The sequence below is a fragment of the Lytechinus pictus genome, chromosome 1 (assembly GCF_037042905.1).
Source record: "Lytechinus pictus isolate F3 Inbred chromosome 1, Lp3.0, whole genome shotgun sequence".
In the NCBI taxonomy this organism is placed as follows: Eukaryota; Metazoa; Echinodermata; class Echinoidea; order Temnopleuroida; family Toxopneustidae; genus Lytechinus; species Lytechinus pictus.
This window is the reverse complement of record NC_087245.1, coordinates 13,950,836-13,965,999: the sequence shown is the minus strand read 5'-3', so window position 1 is coordinate 13,965,999 and position 15,164 is coordinate 13,950,836. Positions and strand designations below refer to the sequence as shown.

At 37.5% G+C, this 15,164-nt stretch overlaps 1 protein-coding gene across 2 annotated transcripts; it reads right to left on the bottom strand.

The window, feature by feature from the left end:
* Window positions 1-3,263: 3,263 nt before the first annotated feature.
* On the bottom strand, window positions 3,264-13,739 carry LOC129261046 (histamine N-methyltransferase-like). 2 transcript variants are annotated; one of them, XM_054899116.2, is made up of 5 exons: window positions 13,687-13,739; window positions 13,195-13,406; window positions 7,582-7,774; window positions 6,075-6,205; window positions 3,264-5,545 (listed from the first exon to the last, which is right to left on the bottom strand). In XM_054899116.2, exons 2-5 carry the CDS (start codon window positions 13,391-13,393, stop codon window positions 5,151-5,153), a joined length of 918 nt encoding a protein of 305 aa, XP_054755091.2. In that variant the 5' UTR covers window positions 13,394-13,406; window positions 13,687-13,739; the 3' UTR covers window positions 3,264-5,150. The 2 variants fall into 2 exon arrangements, with proteins under 2 accessions (XP_054755091.2, XP_063952650.1); XM_064096580.1 differs by lacking the exon at window positions 13,687-13,739 and adding an exon at window positions 13,639-13,658.
* Window positions 13,740-15,164: the final 1,425 nt, after the last annotated feature.

Below are 15,164 nucleotides of genomic sequence, written 5' to 3'. Positions count from 1 at the left end.
AACATACCAAATGACTCACGAATAGAGTCATTATTCATGATTCTGGGGCAAAGGGTTCAAAAGTTAATATTTCAAGATGGCGTCATCTGGCGGCCATCTCGGATTTACCTGAAGATGACATTATATTGCAAAATAGATAGCAGAAATATATTCTGCACACCCCAAAACCCCGAAACAAAGGTATTACTCATAATTCTGGGGCAAAGGGTTCAAATTTATTTTTTCAAGATGGCATCTAATGGCGGATGGATGGATGGTGGATTTGACATGAAGATGACCTTATATTGCAAAAATAATAACAGAAATGGATTCTACACAACCCTAAACCCCTGAAATGAGTTATTACTCGTCATTTTGGGGCAAGTGGTTCAAAACTTAGGTTTTTAAGACGGCATGTGGCGGCCATTTTGGATTTATGCAAATTAGCAAAATTGAATTTGTTCTAGGACCTCATAGGAACATGAATCAAGAAAAAAACTTCATCGGTAAGAACATTTCTAGGTTCGGAAAATGTCAAATCGACTAGTCCATTGATGTAAAGCTCGCAAAAATCTGTTTCCGCAGAAATGCTTGTGTTCACGCTGTGTCAAGGGGAAAGGGCGAAATCAGACTTACCCTGCGAAACATTTAACTTACATTTCCCTTGCACTTTTAGCCAATTGAAATAAAACGGATACATTCAAGCATTTTTAAATAATTTTGCCAACCAAATCGAAATTTTAACATTTAGTAAGCACAATCTTTACCCTTTTTGTGCCAGCTGGATCTGAGGACATAACTGAATAAACAAAAGTTTATATTAGACATCTCCAGCATTTTTCACTAAGTTTTTATCATTTAAAGTGGGTTAACAATTCATTTTTCATTTAATACTTGTTTCTCCACACTTTTCTCAAGCTTGACAATGATTGACAAAATGAAAATCAAGCCTAAGCCATTTCATGTAAATCACAGCTCAGTGTAAAGCAAATAACGTCTCGATGGCCTCGTTGTTTGGGGTGGGGCGCAATGCACTCTTCGAAGTGTTTTGACCAAGGAAAAAAAATTTAAAAGGTAAAAGATATCTCCAAATCAATTTTACTAGCTAAATTCCACGTGTTCTTCGTAATTAAGGTCTACTTTTATTTGCATAACCATTTCAAAGTTCTGCGCAAATCATTTTTCACTAAATTTTAAAAAGTAAGTGGTGCTCACTCAAGCGGAAATATTTTTTCGACAGTTATATCGTCAATTGCTTAAATGGATCTGTACCAATGTTAAAATGTGGAAAAATCTTCAGGATATTACAAATGTGTAATTTTACACGATTTTTTCAAAGTGTAAACTTTTTTTGATACGCACTGTAGAAAGAACACATGATCTACCGATAGATGTGATAAAAGGGGCAGTTTAAGTGAAATGTATACTAAAGTAATGGGGAGAGTTGTTCACAAGTGACATCACACATCTTTGTCGCATTGCCAATGTGAGAATATCCATACCATTAGTGACCGCAATATTCAAATGCTCATAACTTTCTCATTATTTTTCAGATTTTTCTACAACTTTTGTTGATCTGTTTCTTTGATTTTTCTGTTTCCACACAAGATATATTGTTGCAAAGGTTTCATTCTCCTTTAATTTTTAGGTATTTTGATGTATTTTGTCCTGAAAATTGAAATATTCTGGCCAATTTTTGTGATCCTGAACAAGATGCGTATCTAACTAAATAATTATTGCGAACGCGAAGCGCGAGCAGAAAGTTTTGTATTCTAGCCTGATTGAAAAGGGACGTGTTAAGGACTGTTTGTAGTTAGCCATTAAGACAATACATATTTCAACAATCAAATAATGCGAGCGCGAAGCGCGAGCTGATATATTATCACGTTCTGACCTAAAAAATTGAATTCTAAGCTCTTTTTTGTAATCATGAACAAGATAGGTATATAACTAAACGATTGATGCGAGTAGTAAAAAAAAAGGGATTTAGACGGGACACTCTATTCATGCTTCGTAAATCATGAAAAATTGGAAATTGCGTATCTTCCTACATAATGCGAGCGCGAAGCGGGTAGAAAACATTTTTGATATTCTGTTCTGAAACTGGATAATTTAATCATGTTTCAAATAAAGAACAAGCTGCGTAATAAACATGCGTTCACGTGTTCCAGATTAAGACCTAGAATCTGGGCATTATAAATACATTTTTCATCATGAAAATCAATAATACGAGCATGAAGAGCGAGCTGAAAATATTTGATATTCCGATCTGAAAAAGGGTCAATTGAAGCACTATTTCAAGCTCTGTCTGTGTAGGAAAATTGTGAAATGGATATGGATTTCACTCAATGCAACCTGTATATTGGAGTTGGTTGAGACTGAAACTCCGGGCTGAAACTAAGATTTTTGGATTCTGGAACCAATCGATTTGAGGGGCTACAGCCTTTTTTTATTATTAATCTAATCTCCTAATTATTGACATATGCTTATATAGTAAAGATTATTGAAGCTATCCTGTGTCAAAATTTTGTTCATTTTGACTGAGTGGAATTTGTGCACTTGTGAAGTTTGATAAGTCATGCGAGCGCGGGCTGATTTTTTTATTACTATTTTTACATAGGACCAAACATTCGTCATCGTATGAAAATGATATTCTTTTTCTTGAGCGCGAGATGAAGCTTGTCGATATTCCATTCTGAAAAAGGGGTACTTTATAGGAATTCGTAAAATAGTATTTATCTTATTTAATAATCGAATGATAGCGCGAAAATTGTTGCTATCCAGGCCTGAAAACTGGACATTTTTAGCACTTTTGTAATGAATAGGGTGCATGGGTAAATTTTCTTAAATGACACACAAACATATTATCTAAACCACGTGATCTTAGAAAAAATGAGTGTCAGTGGAGAAAAAGAAGAATATGCAGTGGTAGGTGAGAGAAAAGAAAGAAGGAAATGAAAATTAGACGAATGTAAATGGAAGTCGTGAAGGTATAAGAATACCCCCCCCCCTAAAAAAAAAGAAGCACATGCAGTATGACTTCTTACAGTGCTTCATTTTTTTTCAGGAATTATTGATAGTGGTGTCTGGTGTGACGATCGTTACGCATGTGATTAAGAATACACAGAATAAATTTTATAACACCATACCCCTCCCCCTCCCGGCAATTAGCTAGTGCAATTAAGGAGGTTGCCTGGACCCCAGCACGTCTTGTAGAGCTTATCTGCTCTTGTATATTTGACATGTTTGATGTAACATAATTCTTCATTCCTTTTTCTGCATGATTTGTTTTTTTATCTGAATTACGATATTGTGTGGGGATAGGGTGCTCGTTTGTGTGTGAGGGTGTGCGTGTAGATGGAATGATTGCCAGCTAAGTTTACTTTTCACCCCGCATTTGGTATATACCTTGTAATGTAAAATACTTTTAATGTGTACAATTATGTTGGGCCCCAAATCACAATCAGAGCTTCTCAGGGGTTCAAACGTTTCATTTATTGTCTAAGTATAAACATTTTGTTTGTATTTGTTTGATGTTTATGATTTGGTTGAATAAACTCAGCTTTGAAACTTCTGATCCCCTCCCTACTTTTGCGGCCGGGCTTTTTAAGGTGTTTTTTTTTACCTTCTAGACCAAACCCGGAAGTGATTTTTTTCCCGTCAGTACTTATGCAACCGACACGAGAGGGCTTTTAAGGCTTTGAATCAGACTACAAATCTTGGACTTGTATTTTCTTTAGAGTCTTGCATCAATGTTTAATTTTATAAAATTCTTTGAATAATCGTTCTGGGCGAGACTCGAACCTGCGTCAGTGAACTTGATCGCAGGATAGGCTTACTGAATACTAAACGAGCTGATCTTATCGTTTCGAATACTCATGAGGCATTGTCTGACTAAATAAACCTTATTCGCATAGACTTATTCATGAAAAATTACGGCTACGGTACTGCCCTCTCGCGTCGGGTACACAAGTACTGGCGGGAAAAAATCGCAACCCGCAACAGGGCTCAATGTATTTTTTTTCTTAGGACACTCTCAGAGCCCCCCACCCCCCACCCCTCCTCTTCTCAGTTAAGCCTACATGGAAGATGTCATGACAATAGATGGTTCTGGATGTATACACTGCTGGACCAATTGGTATGAATGCCTAGATTTTTTTCAGTTAAAACGAGGACAAACGATCCGAAGACCGACATATGCTCATCGTAAAAACATTTCAGAAATAAAAACTAATTCACTTTTTGTAATTTTTATCTGTATTTCATATACTTGAGTTTCATATCTTAACGCCGAATCTTCACGTCGAATACTGAATTTGTCACTTTATACACATGTCCGGGCTCCCTAATGTCACCCGAAGCTAAAAAAACAATATAATATTGAGCTTTTATATAGCGCTTAATACAATGCGGTTTCGCTTTACAACTTAAACTGAAGGTAAACGAAACAAGTAAAACATAGCAAATGTAAATAGTAACAAAGTATGAATTATTATAAGTGTATAACATTCAGAGGTAATTATATAACAACAAATCAATAAATGAAGTAGCAAGATAATAACAGATAACTGGTCATTGCAACAGCTTAATTGTTTTGTTGTTTGAAAAGATATGTTTCAGTAGATTTTTAAATACACTTCTAACATACATGATGAAATATATCACGTTCTGTTCGTTACCATAGTAACCCTACATTAATTCAACTTTTAACTTCACTATACAAAATATGGATACAATCATATTACAAAAGCAAGAATTGATGAGGAGGATGGCGACGAAGACGATTGCAGCATTTGCAAGACGCCATTATAATTATGTTGTATTTATAGTTAAAAAAGAGCATTCTTTCTTTCTTTGGCTTTCTTTTACAATATAAAATTACATGATGTTCAAAGGCCAAGTTCATTCTTGATATAAAGAAAATAAGTACCAGTCGAACATGTTTCAGTCGTGCGTAAAGTCGTGTGTAACTTTACGAACAGCTTTGTGAAACACGACCCAGGCTTAGTTATAAACTTGCGAATGGCGGGCAGACAGAAGCCGCTAATGGTCCCTTGTCTGTGTTCCACAGTCACAGGGTTTCAATTTTTCCCATCTTGGACCCTTTTAAAGATTCATTTGACATTTTTGCAAGACTAGAAGTATCGTAACAAAATTACTGATGAGGTGTTCTAGTCTTTAGGTGGCTTTTCAATGATCAAAGTTTCCCATATTCGTCTTAGTTTGAGTCGATCGCTTTCTACGCTGTCCGCTCCCTCACTATTGGTCATGTGCTCCTTAGACTTCCTCTTTAAAAATTGTAGAACTCTCTTGACCAGGTCACTATCAGCAGTCTGGCGAAAGTTGGAAACATGAGTGAAAAAATCTAACAAAAGGTTTCCCTCCCTCGAAGTTTCATCGAAGACGTCAGTAATGTCAAAGAAAATTGGGTTCACAAGACGGGAGAATGGTATGTTCATGTCGTGGAGGGCGCCAGTCACATCGGAATAGGTGACCCAATTTTTGAGGGTGAACATTTGCTGCAGTTCTGGAAAATCTGCAAACATCCTCTGTCCACTGGATTTGTCTGTGGAATGACAAAAAGTACCGAATGACAAAAGGTGGGGCTTGAGTACTTAAACAATATAAGAAAGTATATGGGCGGCAAAGCAGGGGAGAGTGGTGACCGTCCCCGTTAATTTTAAACTTTGGAAAACAGAAGAACAAAGAAAGAAGAAGAAGAAGTAAACATCAAAAGAGAAATTTGGGGTGTCCGACTCTGAGACAACATATGACGTCACACATGGCGCCGCCTTCGATTTTTATTGAAGTCATGACATATGCATTACTTGAGTTAACATCATAAGAAGCATATTAAATTACTTGAAAATTAAAAGGAAAAAAAGACTCAAGAACCGCCATGCAGTATTAAATTGAAGAAGAAAAAGGAGGAGTGTGAAAAAAAAACTCTTCGGACATCCAAGATTGTTATTTTACATGCATGCATGTAAATTTGACCTACATTGATCGGTTCAGTTCACCGAATTAAGACATCATTGATCAAAATATCATTGATCAAAATAAATGTAATAAGAAAGTTGTTAATAGAATCTTACCATCACTCATTTCGATCATCATCATACCTCCAGGGGCAAGACAGTCGTAGAGTAATTTTACTGTCTCTCTTGCGTTCTCCACGTAATACAAACTGTGTATGGCGCTGATAAAATCGAATCTACCATCGGCACTGTCATTTTTAATGGGATATAACAGAACAGGGATATTAAAATCATTCATTTCTTGGAATTCGTTATACGTGGCATGTTGAAAAAGGATTGAAATTAAATTAAACTCTTAAAATCAATAAAACTTGATTTGAACTATTATTGAGCATTATGGACTTGCGTATGTTGCATATGATGTGTTGGCTCAGTTGGTAGAGCGTCCGTCTCACAACCGGTAGGTCGGGGGTTCAAACCCCGGCCACGTCAGACCAAAAGACGTTAAAAGATGGGAGTTGCTGCTACCCTGTTTGGCGTTCAACGATTAAATGGATAGAGCCTCGTCCATCTGGCGCTGCACAGCGGCTGCCGGGCCCACGAGCAATAATTGGGCAAAGCAAATTTTCGGAGTATTTCATTTCATGTCTATTTCGAACAATAAAATATGGATTTTCATCGTATATTTTTTTCTCATAATTTCGTTAAAATGAAACTATCGTGCAACAGGCTTCTGTCCAAGGAAACTCAAAATATTAAGACATCAATCTCTAAATATCTCTAAAAACCGTATAAATAATTGATTGTCGCTGCATGCACACTGAATGTTCATTTGTAAAGCATGTTCTTCAGCACTTGAGTCACGTAAGGAGGAGCAATGTTATCGGGAAGCTTTTGTTTTTATTGAAAAAAATATGGCAAACATGCTTGTAAGCTATGGACTCCATTAATACCTCCTAAAATATACTTTCAAAATCTTGGTACTACCTTTGGTTGATTCAAAACTTTCAGGGTGTGTGCTTAATCCCCCTTCAAATACATTTTCTACCATGATTCGTATGTACATATAGAATTAGTCATTTCTTCCCCCCCCCCCAAAAAAAAAAAAAAAAAAAATGGAATGTCACATCCATATTGAGACCATATCTCTATCAAAGTCGCTCGGACGGGCATGTTTTATTTATGTATGTTTATAGCCGCGAAGTTATCATAATAATTCTCAGAGCTTTAGCTCAAGCCATTTAAAGGATCCTTCTGGTGTACCCATTCACCTGACCTGGGTTGAGTGCGGTACAAATCAACTGATTTAGTATTGAAACTAAGTTTAGGGGCTTGCCTTCTCTACAAGCTTTTGCTTTTCTTGGCAAGTCCCTCCGTTCATTTCTTGTTTCTTTTCATTGATAATATTACTGCAACAAATTGTAGTTTTGTTTAATTTATATTCAACATTTGTTACGAATTTCATTGATTTGTCTGTATTATCGATTATATTGAATATGTATTGTTACTTTGATTATATTTTGAAAAAATTGTTGAACGGAAATAAAATCTAAATCTAAATCTAAATCTGATTTATAGGATTCTAAAGCATAATATTATACCAAATATACCCACCAATCCTCACCTATCAAGTGTCTTTTCTTTGTACCCCTGAAAGGTCCCCTCATACCATTCAAACTCAATGGAACCATTGAAAGAAGTCGTTGCTGCTTCGGTCTGGTATTCCTGGATGAATTCATGAGATGGTTCGATGACTACATGCTTGATTCGAGGAAACCTGGATGAAAGCTGCTTCAGGAGGTGCAGTTCATACTCTCCTGCACGAGTGGATCAGATTGGGGTATGGTTGAGAGAGAACCAAAAGCAGATAACTTTAGATTTCACAATAACCCATGATGCGGAATCTCACCCCCCCCCCCCATAATAACACTCTGTTCTTAAATTCTACATCATGAATAATCTTGCGTATAGTTGTCAGAACACTTAGGGTATAATAGCGCCATCATTTTGTTGATATTGAGTAGAGCGCGACCATACACTCTAAAAAGACAGGGATTTAAAATAAATCCATTACGGCTGTGAATAGTGACCAGTCGATATTATGATTTAAAATCAATCCTTAAAGATTTAAAAGCAAATCTTAAAGATTGATTTTCAAATCCCAATTTATTAACATTTAAATCTTTACGGATCAATCTTTAATCCGAATATCAACTGGTCACTATTCATAGCCGTAATGGATTTATTTAAATCATTGTAATTTAGAGTATATATATATATATATATATATATATATAAAGAGGAAACGTGTGGAATACAACTTGACAACTGCTTTATGACGTCAGGATTTTACACAATGAGATTTGCCACGTCACCAATATTCTGAATACGTTAGCTTGCCTTAAGTTAATAAAAATGAGTTTGAAATGTTTAGGCATACAGCGACGCATGATGGAGCTTTATATCGTACGTGCGTTGTAAAAGTGACCCCCCCCCCCTTTAAATCGAAAGGCTTAACTTAATGGAGTAGAATTATAACACCCATTAGCTAAACTCTTTAAACAAGTTGTTTAAAAAGTTTAAACAATTACAAAAAAGGTTCAAAAATCTTGTTTAAAAAGTTTAAACAATAGTTGTTAGAGTGATGGGCTTAAACAACTTGCTTAAAATTTTATACAGCATTTTTACAGTGTACCACATAATAATAGTAATAATATTCCGCATTTATATAGCGCATTTATATAGCGCTTAATACATCGGAACGACGTCTCTAAGCGTTTTACAGACATATCATTATTACCCCGGTCATGCCGGTCATCGGATCCTTGCATGCCCGCATACAATGCACCTTCTCCACTCCCTGGGGAGCATTCCAACAAGAGTTCCAAGACTCAATTGCTAGGCATACTACATATAGGCTTTCACATCCTACCGGGTACCCATTTAACACCTGGGTGGAGAGTGGCAAAGTGTGGATTAACATGTGGGTTACTAACATCTATAGACTGTTTCTCGGAACCACTGGAAAAACCAAAGCCCTCCACGTTATGCTAGTAGGTCCATGGTTGAAATAACACCATATCATGAAAATCATCAAGTTCGAGTGCAATAGCGATTCAGTCAAGCAGAACGAGCAACGCATGGTTCAGAGACCAGAGTTCCAGGATTTCACTATAGGGTTTTCACATTCACGACGCACCCGCTCTCTACAACGCACCCATTCCTTTCAAAATACAAATCAAATCACAATGGAGAGCTGAGAGGCTTTTGTCGAAAGTTGGTAGACCAACATATTTGCAATTGTTCGTCCTGTCCAAATATTCGGATCATCTGCTTTCCCGGTCCACCAACTTTTGACAAATGCCTCTCAGATCTCCATTGTGATTTGATTTACATTTTCAAAGGAATTGGTGCCTTGTCATGCTTGTAGAGAGTGACCGCGTCGTGATTGCGGAAATTCTATAATTTCTCCCCCGTCCGGTATACGACCCTGTCCACCGGGAGGCCATTTTGTCCAATATTTCACGATTTTGAACACAGTCATGTAATAATATTCAAACATTCCATGTTTTCTCATATACAACAGTGCACTACGACAGAAAAGGGGAAACTCGCGAAGTCGCGATGAAAAAATCTGTAAAGCTTAACGCATTGTTTAGTCTTTCGTGGAACCTACTATGTATGGATATGATTCTTAATCAGCAGCACAGGGGCGGATCCAGCCTTCGCCAATAGGGGGGGGGGGGGGGAGCGGAATTTTTTTCATCTATATTTTCCCCGATCGGCCGCTCGAAGATGATTTTTCGTTTCTTTGAAAGGGTAGTCCCAATAGTTACTTCTTGGCTTTATTCTTATAAATCAACATAAATATATAATATCATAATCCTTATTTATATAATGCGAGAGCGAAGCGCAGGCTAAATTTTTTTGGAAATCTTATGTATTTTTTCATAAAATTTGAAAATTCTGGGCAATGTTTGTTATCCTGAAAAAGATGTGTATGCAACTAAATAATTACTACGAACGCGAAGCGCGCGTAGAAATGAACTGATTGAATAGGTACCTGTTAAAGACTGCATGCAGTTAGCCATGAAGACGTTACAAATCTTAAAAATCAAAATTTAAAAAAAAGATGAGTAGTTGGGGATCTCCCTTACCTTCTCTTCTTTTCTCTGCCCTTTCCTTTGTATTGTTTATTGTATTGTACTTTGGCCTATAGGCGTATCCCGCCACAAGCCTCGGGTTTTAGGGTATACGCCTTCTTCTTTAAACCTAACATGTACATATTTATATTCTTCATATCAATTTGATTTTTGTATGAATTAATGTTTATGAAAAATGTTTTGAAATGGAAGAAAATAAATGTTTATTTGAATTGAATTGAATTAATAATGCGAGCGCAAAGCACGAGCAGTAAATTTTCATATACGTTTTGAACTGATCGGAAAGGTACATGTTAAAGGGATGGTCCGGGCTGAAAATATTTATATCTTGATACATAGAGTAGAATTCACTGAGCAAAATGCCGAAAAGTTCATCAAAATCGGATAACACATAATAAAGTTATTGAAGTTTAAAGTTTAGCGATATTTTGTGAAAACAGTCGTCATGAATATTCATTAGGTGGGCTGCTGATGTCACATCCCCACTTTCCGTTTTCTTATGTTATTACATAAAATCATATATTTTTTTCATTATTTCATACTTGTGTGAATAATATGTCTCCCTTATAATGAAATAAGTTGCAGCAATAAATATCTGCTTGCACTAAGCCATGAAGACGATACATTTTAAACAATCAAATAAAAAAATTGACATTTCTACATAAAGAGTGGACAATTTAAATCAATTTTTGTAATCGTGAACAGAATAGCTATATAATTAAACAATTAACGCGAGCGGAAAAAAAATCGAGATTTAGACCTAAGAACGGGACACTCTATTCATGTTTTGTAAATCATGAAAAGAATGAGTAATAGGGGATCTTCCTACACTAATAATTCGAGCAGAAAATTTTTGATATTGTGATCTGAAACTGGATGACTTAAATAGAGAAAAAGTTGAGCATCTGAATAGACTTGCGCGCGCGTGTTTCATATTAAGACCTAGAATCTAGGCATTCTAAATACATCTTTTAACAATTAAAGGGGATTTAAAGAAACGGGTTTCACCGATGATTTCCATTGTTTATTATTTTTATACTAAACTGAACGAAATTAATAAACGAAAGTTAACATTTAACATGGCCTTTGTAAGTTATGGAATACCGAATAGATAATAGTTAGACAACAGTCAGGCGCGGATCCATGGGGGCCGAGGGGGCCTTGCCCCCCCCCCCCCCCGCTCAAAAAAAAAGAGGGAGGAAGAGGGGGAAAGGAAGTACAGAAAAAAAAGAGAAAGGAAAAGGGGAAAGAAAAGAAGAAAAAGAAAGAAGAGGAAAAAAGGGAAAGGAAGAGAAGAAAAAAAAGAGACAGGAAGAGGGGAGAAAGAAAAGAAGAAAAAAAAAGAGAGGGAGAGGGGGGAAAGAAGAGAAGAAAAAAGAGGAAAAGTGGAAAAGAAAGAAGATAAAAGAGAGAAGAAAAAGGGGGAATGAAGAAAAGTAGAGGAAGGTGGAAAGGAAGAGGGAAAAAGGAGAGGAAAAGGGGGAAAGACAAGAAGAAAAAGAGAGAGGAAGAGGGGGAAAGAAGAGAAGTAGAAAGAGAGAGGAAGAGGGGAAAAGAAGAGAAGAAAAAAGAGAGAGGAAGAGGGGGAAAGAAAAGAAGACAAAAAGAGAGAGAGGAAGAGGGGGGAAGAGAAGGGAAGAGGGGGAAAGAAACAGACGAAAAAAAGAGGGAAGGGAAGGAAGGGAAAAAAGAAGGGGAAAGAGAGAGAGAAAAAGGGAAAAGCAGATGGGAAAAGAGAGAGGAAGGGAAAAGAAAGGGAAAGGGAAAGCGCCAACTTGATGTTGACCGCGACGTCGATTTGATGTTCTACCTCGGGGGCCAAAATGATCTTCAACCTGAAGGGGCGCCGAATTGTTGTTCTACCTAGGGGGAGGCGAATTGATGTTCGAACCTGGGGCGCCGAATTGAAGTTCGACATAGGGGCGCCGAAGTGATGTTCTACCCAGGGGCTCCAAATTTATGTTCGACATAGGGGGGCGCCGAATTGATGTTCGAACTAGGGGCGCCGAATTGATGGTTGAACTACGGGGGGGGGGGGGGGGCAAATTGATGTTCAAACTAAGGGGCGCAAAATTGATGTTCAAACTAGGGGGGCGAATTAATGTTCAAACTAGGGGGGGGCGCCAAATTGATGTTTGAACGTGGGTGGGGGCGAATTGATGTTCGAACTAGGGGCGTCAAATTGTTGTTCAAACTAGGGGCGACAAATTAATGTTCAGAATAGGGCGCAAAATTAATGTTAAAACTAGGGGCGCCAATTTAATGTTTGAACTAGGTGGGCGCCAAATTTATGTTCGAACTAGCGGGGCCAAATTGATGTTCGATTTAGGGGCGCCAAATTGTTTTATTCAAAATAGGTGCGACAAATTAATGTTCAGACTAGGGCGCAAAATTGATGTTTGAACTATGGGGGGGGGGGAGCAGATTGATGTTCAATTATACAGTGAAGATATTAAACACATTCAGAAGATTGTAAAGTCATGATGAATAAAATGATCGTATGCCTACTCTATACGTTATCATGAATGTTCACATCTATGTTGAATTAGTTCAGCCTAAGTCATTTAATGAAAGCCTATTAACAATTAGTATCTCTTGAAAATTAGGGTTAACAGCCTCGCAAGGGTTTAGAGGGCGGTTAGATTTTAAAAGGCATAACACATGACTTTCGACTGCCGAAATCTGCTCACATGCATGCCAATTGCGTTCTATTGATACTTCGTAAAGTCTGTATAGTAATTCCACAGATCAAACACAACAGTGCCCTCCATTCCCGCCGTTTGACTGAAAACCCTGACTGACATATGGATATGAATATTGCACTTTGTACTTTGATAATAGTGCACTGCACAGGGGTTCATTTTCATGAGGCATACTGTCGGTGATTTCTATCGACAAATCTGCTCAGGGCCAATCATATGCAATGATATTACTAGTAGCTAATATAATAGTCACTGAAAATCCCTGGTTATTTTTTATGAAATGCTCCTGGCAGATCACATGCGAAATGAGAATTGCCACGACGTACAACAAGGATTAAAGTATAAAAATCTGCGAATTTCCTGATTACTTACCGTTCCCTGTGCCTACACCGAGTGAACGATAAGCGCGATCGTCAGCCCCTTGTTTAGGCTTCGATGCTAACTTCTGTACAATGGCCCCTGGAAACACATTGTTGGCCCATTCCTCGGACCATCTTCTTCGTTCCATCCTCTCTAACATTGTCTTATAGGCGTCATTGTGCCGATCCTCGTCTAGCAACAAGAACTTCATTTTGCGGCAATATCTGTGGGAAATGAGAGAATGAAAAGTGGCACATCACTCAGCGCCCATGAAAAGTGCCAAGAATGCCCCCCTGACGCTGCGGTTAGCATAAATAACACCCCTTTTAAAACATCGTCCCCTTATTCCTTGTTCTTATTCCCCTGAGTTATTTTGGCCCTTTTTGCGCCCCCTAAAGGTATATATATCCATCCCAGGGCACATGTCCCTCTTCCCCTCCAAATAAAATGGATGACATTGTTGAAATATGATTATGTAGATCAATCAATATACTTTTTACACACAATTTTGTCAAGCTCCAGTGGATTTGTTTATCTGTTATGCCAGTTGGACTTTGGAAAAGGAGGGAAGTCCTATCGGAACGATAGCCACCTTTCGCAAACCTCACGGACGCTAATATCAGGGTCCCCTATAACAAAAGTTAACGCTTAATCATACACTTGATTTTTAAAATTGATTGTACATTATAGTTAAAGGAGAATGAAACTCTTAGAGCAAGTTAGCTTTTGTGAAAGCAGACAAATCAAAGAATAAGATCAACAAAAGTTTGAGTAAAATAGGACTAGCAATAGAAGAGTTATGAGCATTTGAATGTCGAGATCACTAATGCTATGGAGATCCTCCCATTGGCAACGCAACCAAGATCTATGATATCACAGATGAACAACTCTCCCCTTTTGGACACTGAAAACATACTAAAAAAAAACTCGTCTGCTTTCATTTGGTCTACCATCAGTTCGTCCACTATCCACATGGTCTAACTGCCATTTTGTCTAATAACCAAGTTGGTCCAATTGCCATTTATTCCATATGCCATTTGGTTTAATTGAACTAAGTGTTAATTGGATGAAATTAAGGAAAATAAAATTGATATTAGACCAACTAGTTATGAGACGAAATGGTCATAGACGAACTGGTGATTAGACGAAGTGATGACTGGATCAAATGGTTATTGGACCATATGGTTGTTAGGCGAAAAGTTAATGGACAGAATTGCATTAGACTAAATGAATGTAGATCGACCCTGCAGTGGAGGAATTAGCAGCAGACGAATTGGTTTCAACCGGCAAAACCGCCCAGGCAAGCAAAACAAATTCACGACGAAATTGGCGTCGAAATTCACGACGTCGTGAATTTCGTCGCCAATTTCGTCATGAATATTCGCGATTTGGTCTATATTTGCGATGTCCCTTCAGGGCCACCATAGTCCTCTCATAAAGAGAACACCTCACCTTGTGATAGATTCTATAAAAGTGAGAATATAAGTGAAATAAGTACTAAAGCAATGAGGGAGTTGTACGTGTGTGACATCACAGATCTTGGTCGCATTGCCAATGGGAGGATCTACATGGTAGTGATCTCAATATTCAAATGCTCATAACTTTCTTATTATTCATTCAATCTTCCTCAAACTTTCAACAATATGTTTCTTTGATTTTTCTCTTTGATATGGATTCAGCTGGTTTCAAGGGTTTCACTCTCCTTTAATATAATCAAATGTAGAAAACTGCTCTAAACATGTCTACAATCAATGCTAAGCTTTGTGTTACAGGGGGATTACAGGCCCTACAGATCTGCTTTTCGTGTGCAAAATTCTTTCCCGCGACATCCGCACCATACATGCATGTACATTACGACTAATGGCTGGAGATATTCGAAATGCAGGACCTACAATAGATTATGACCTGGATAAGAAAGTGGTTTTTCAAACAAATCGAGTACATATTGAGTGAGGAAAAAGTTATTGAATTAAGACTTATAT

What these genes read in the sequence shown, in the direction of transcription:
- LOC129261046 (XM_054899116.2), bottom strand. Translation starts at nt 13,393, where the DNA reads ATGAAGTTCTTGTTGCTAGACGAGGATCGGCACAATGACGCCTATAAG. An exon ending in AAAGAAAAGACACTTGATAG is followed by an intron (nt 6,206 to 7,581) that starts GTGAGGATTGGT and finishes TAAAAATGACAG; the next exon opens with TGCCGATGGTAGATTCGATT. An exon ending in GATGATCGAAATGAGTGATG is followed by an intron (nt 5,546 to 6,074) that starts GTAAGATTCTAT and finishes GTCATTCCACAG; the next exon opens with ACAAATCCAGTGGACAGAGG.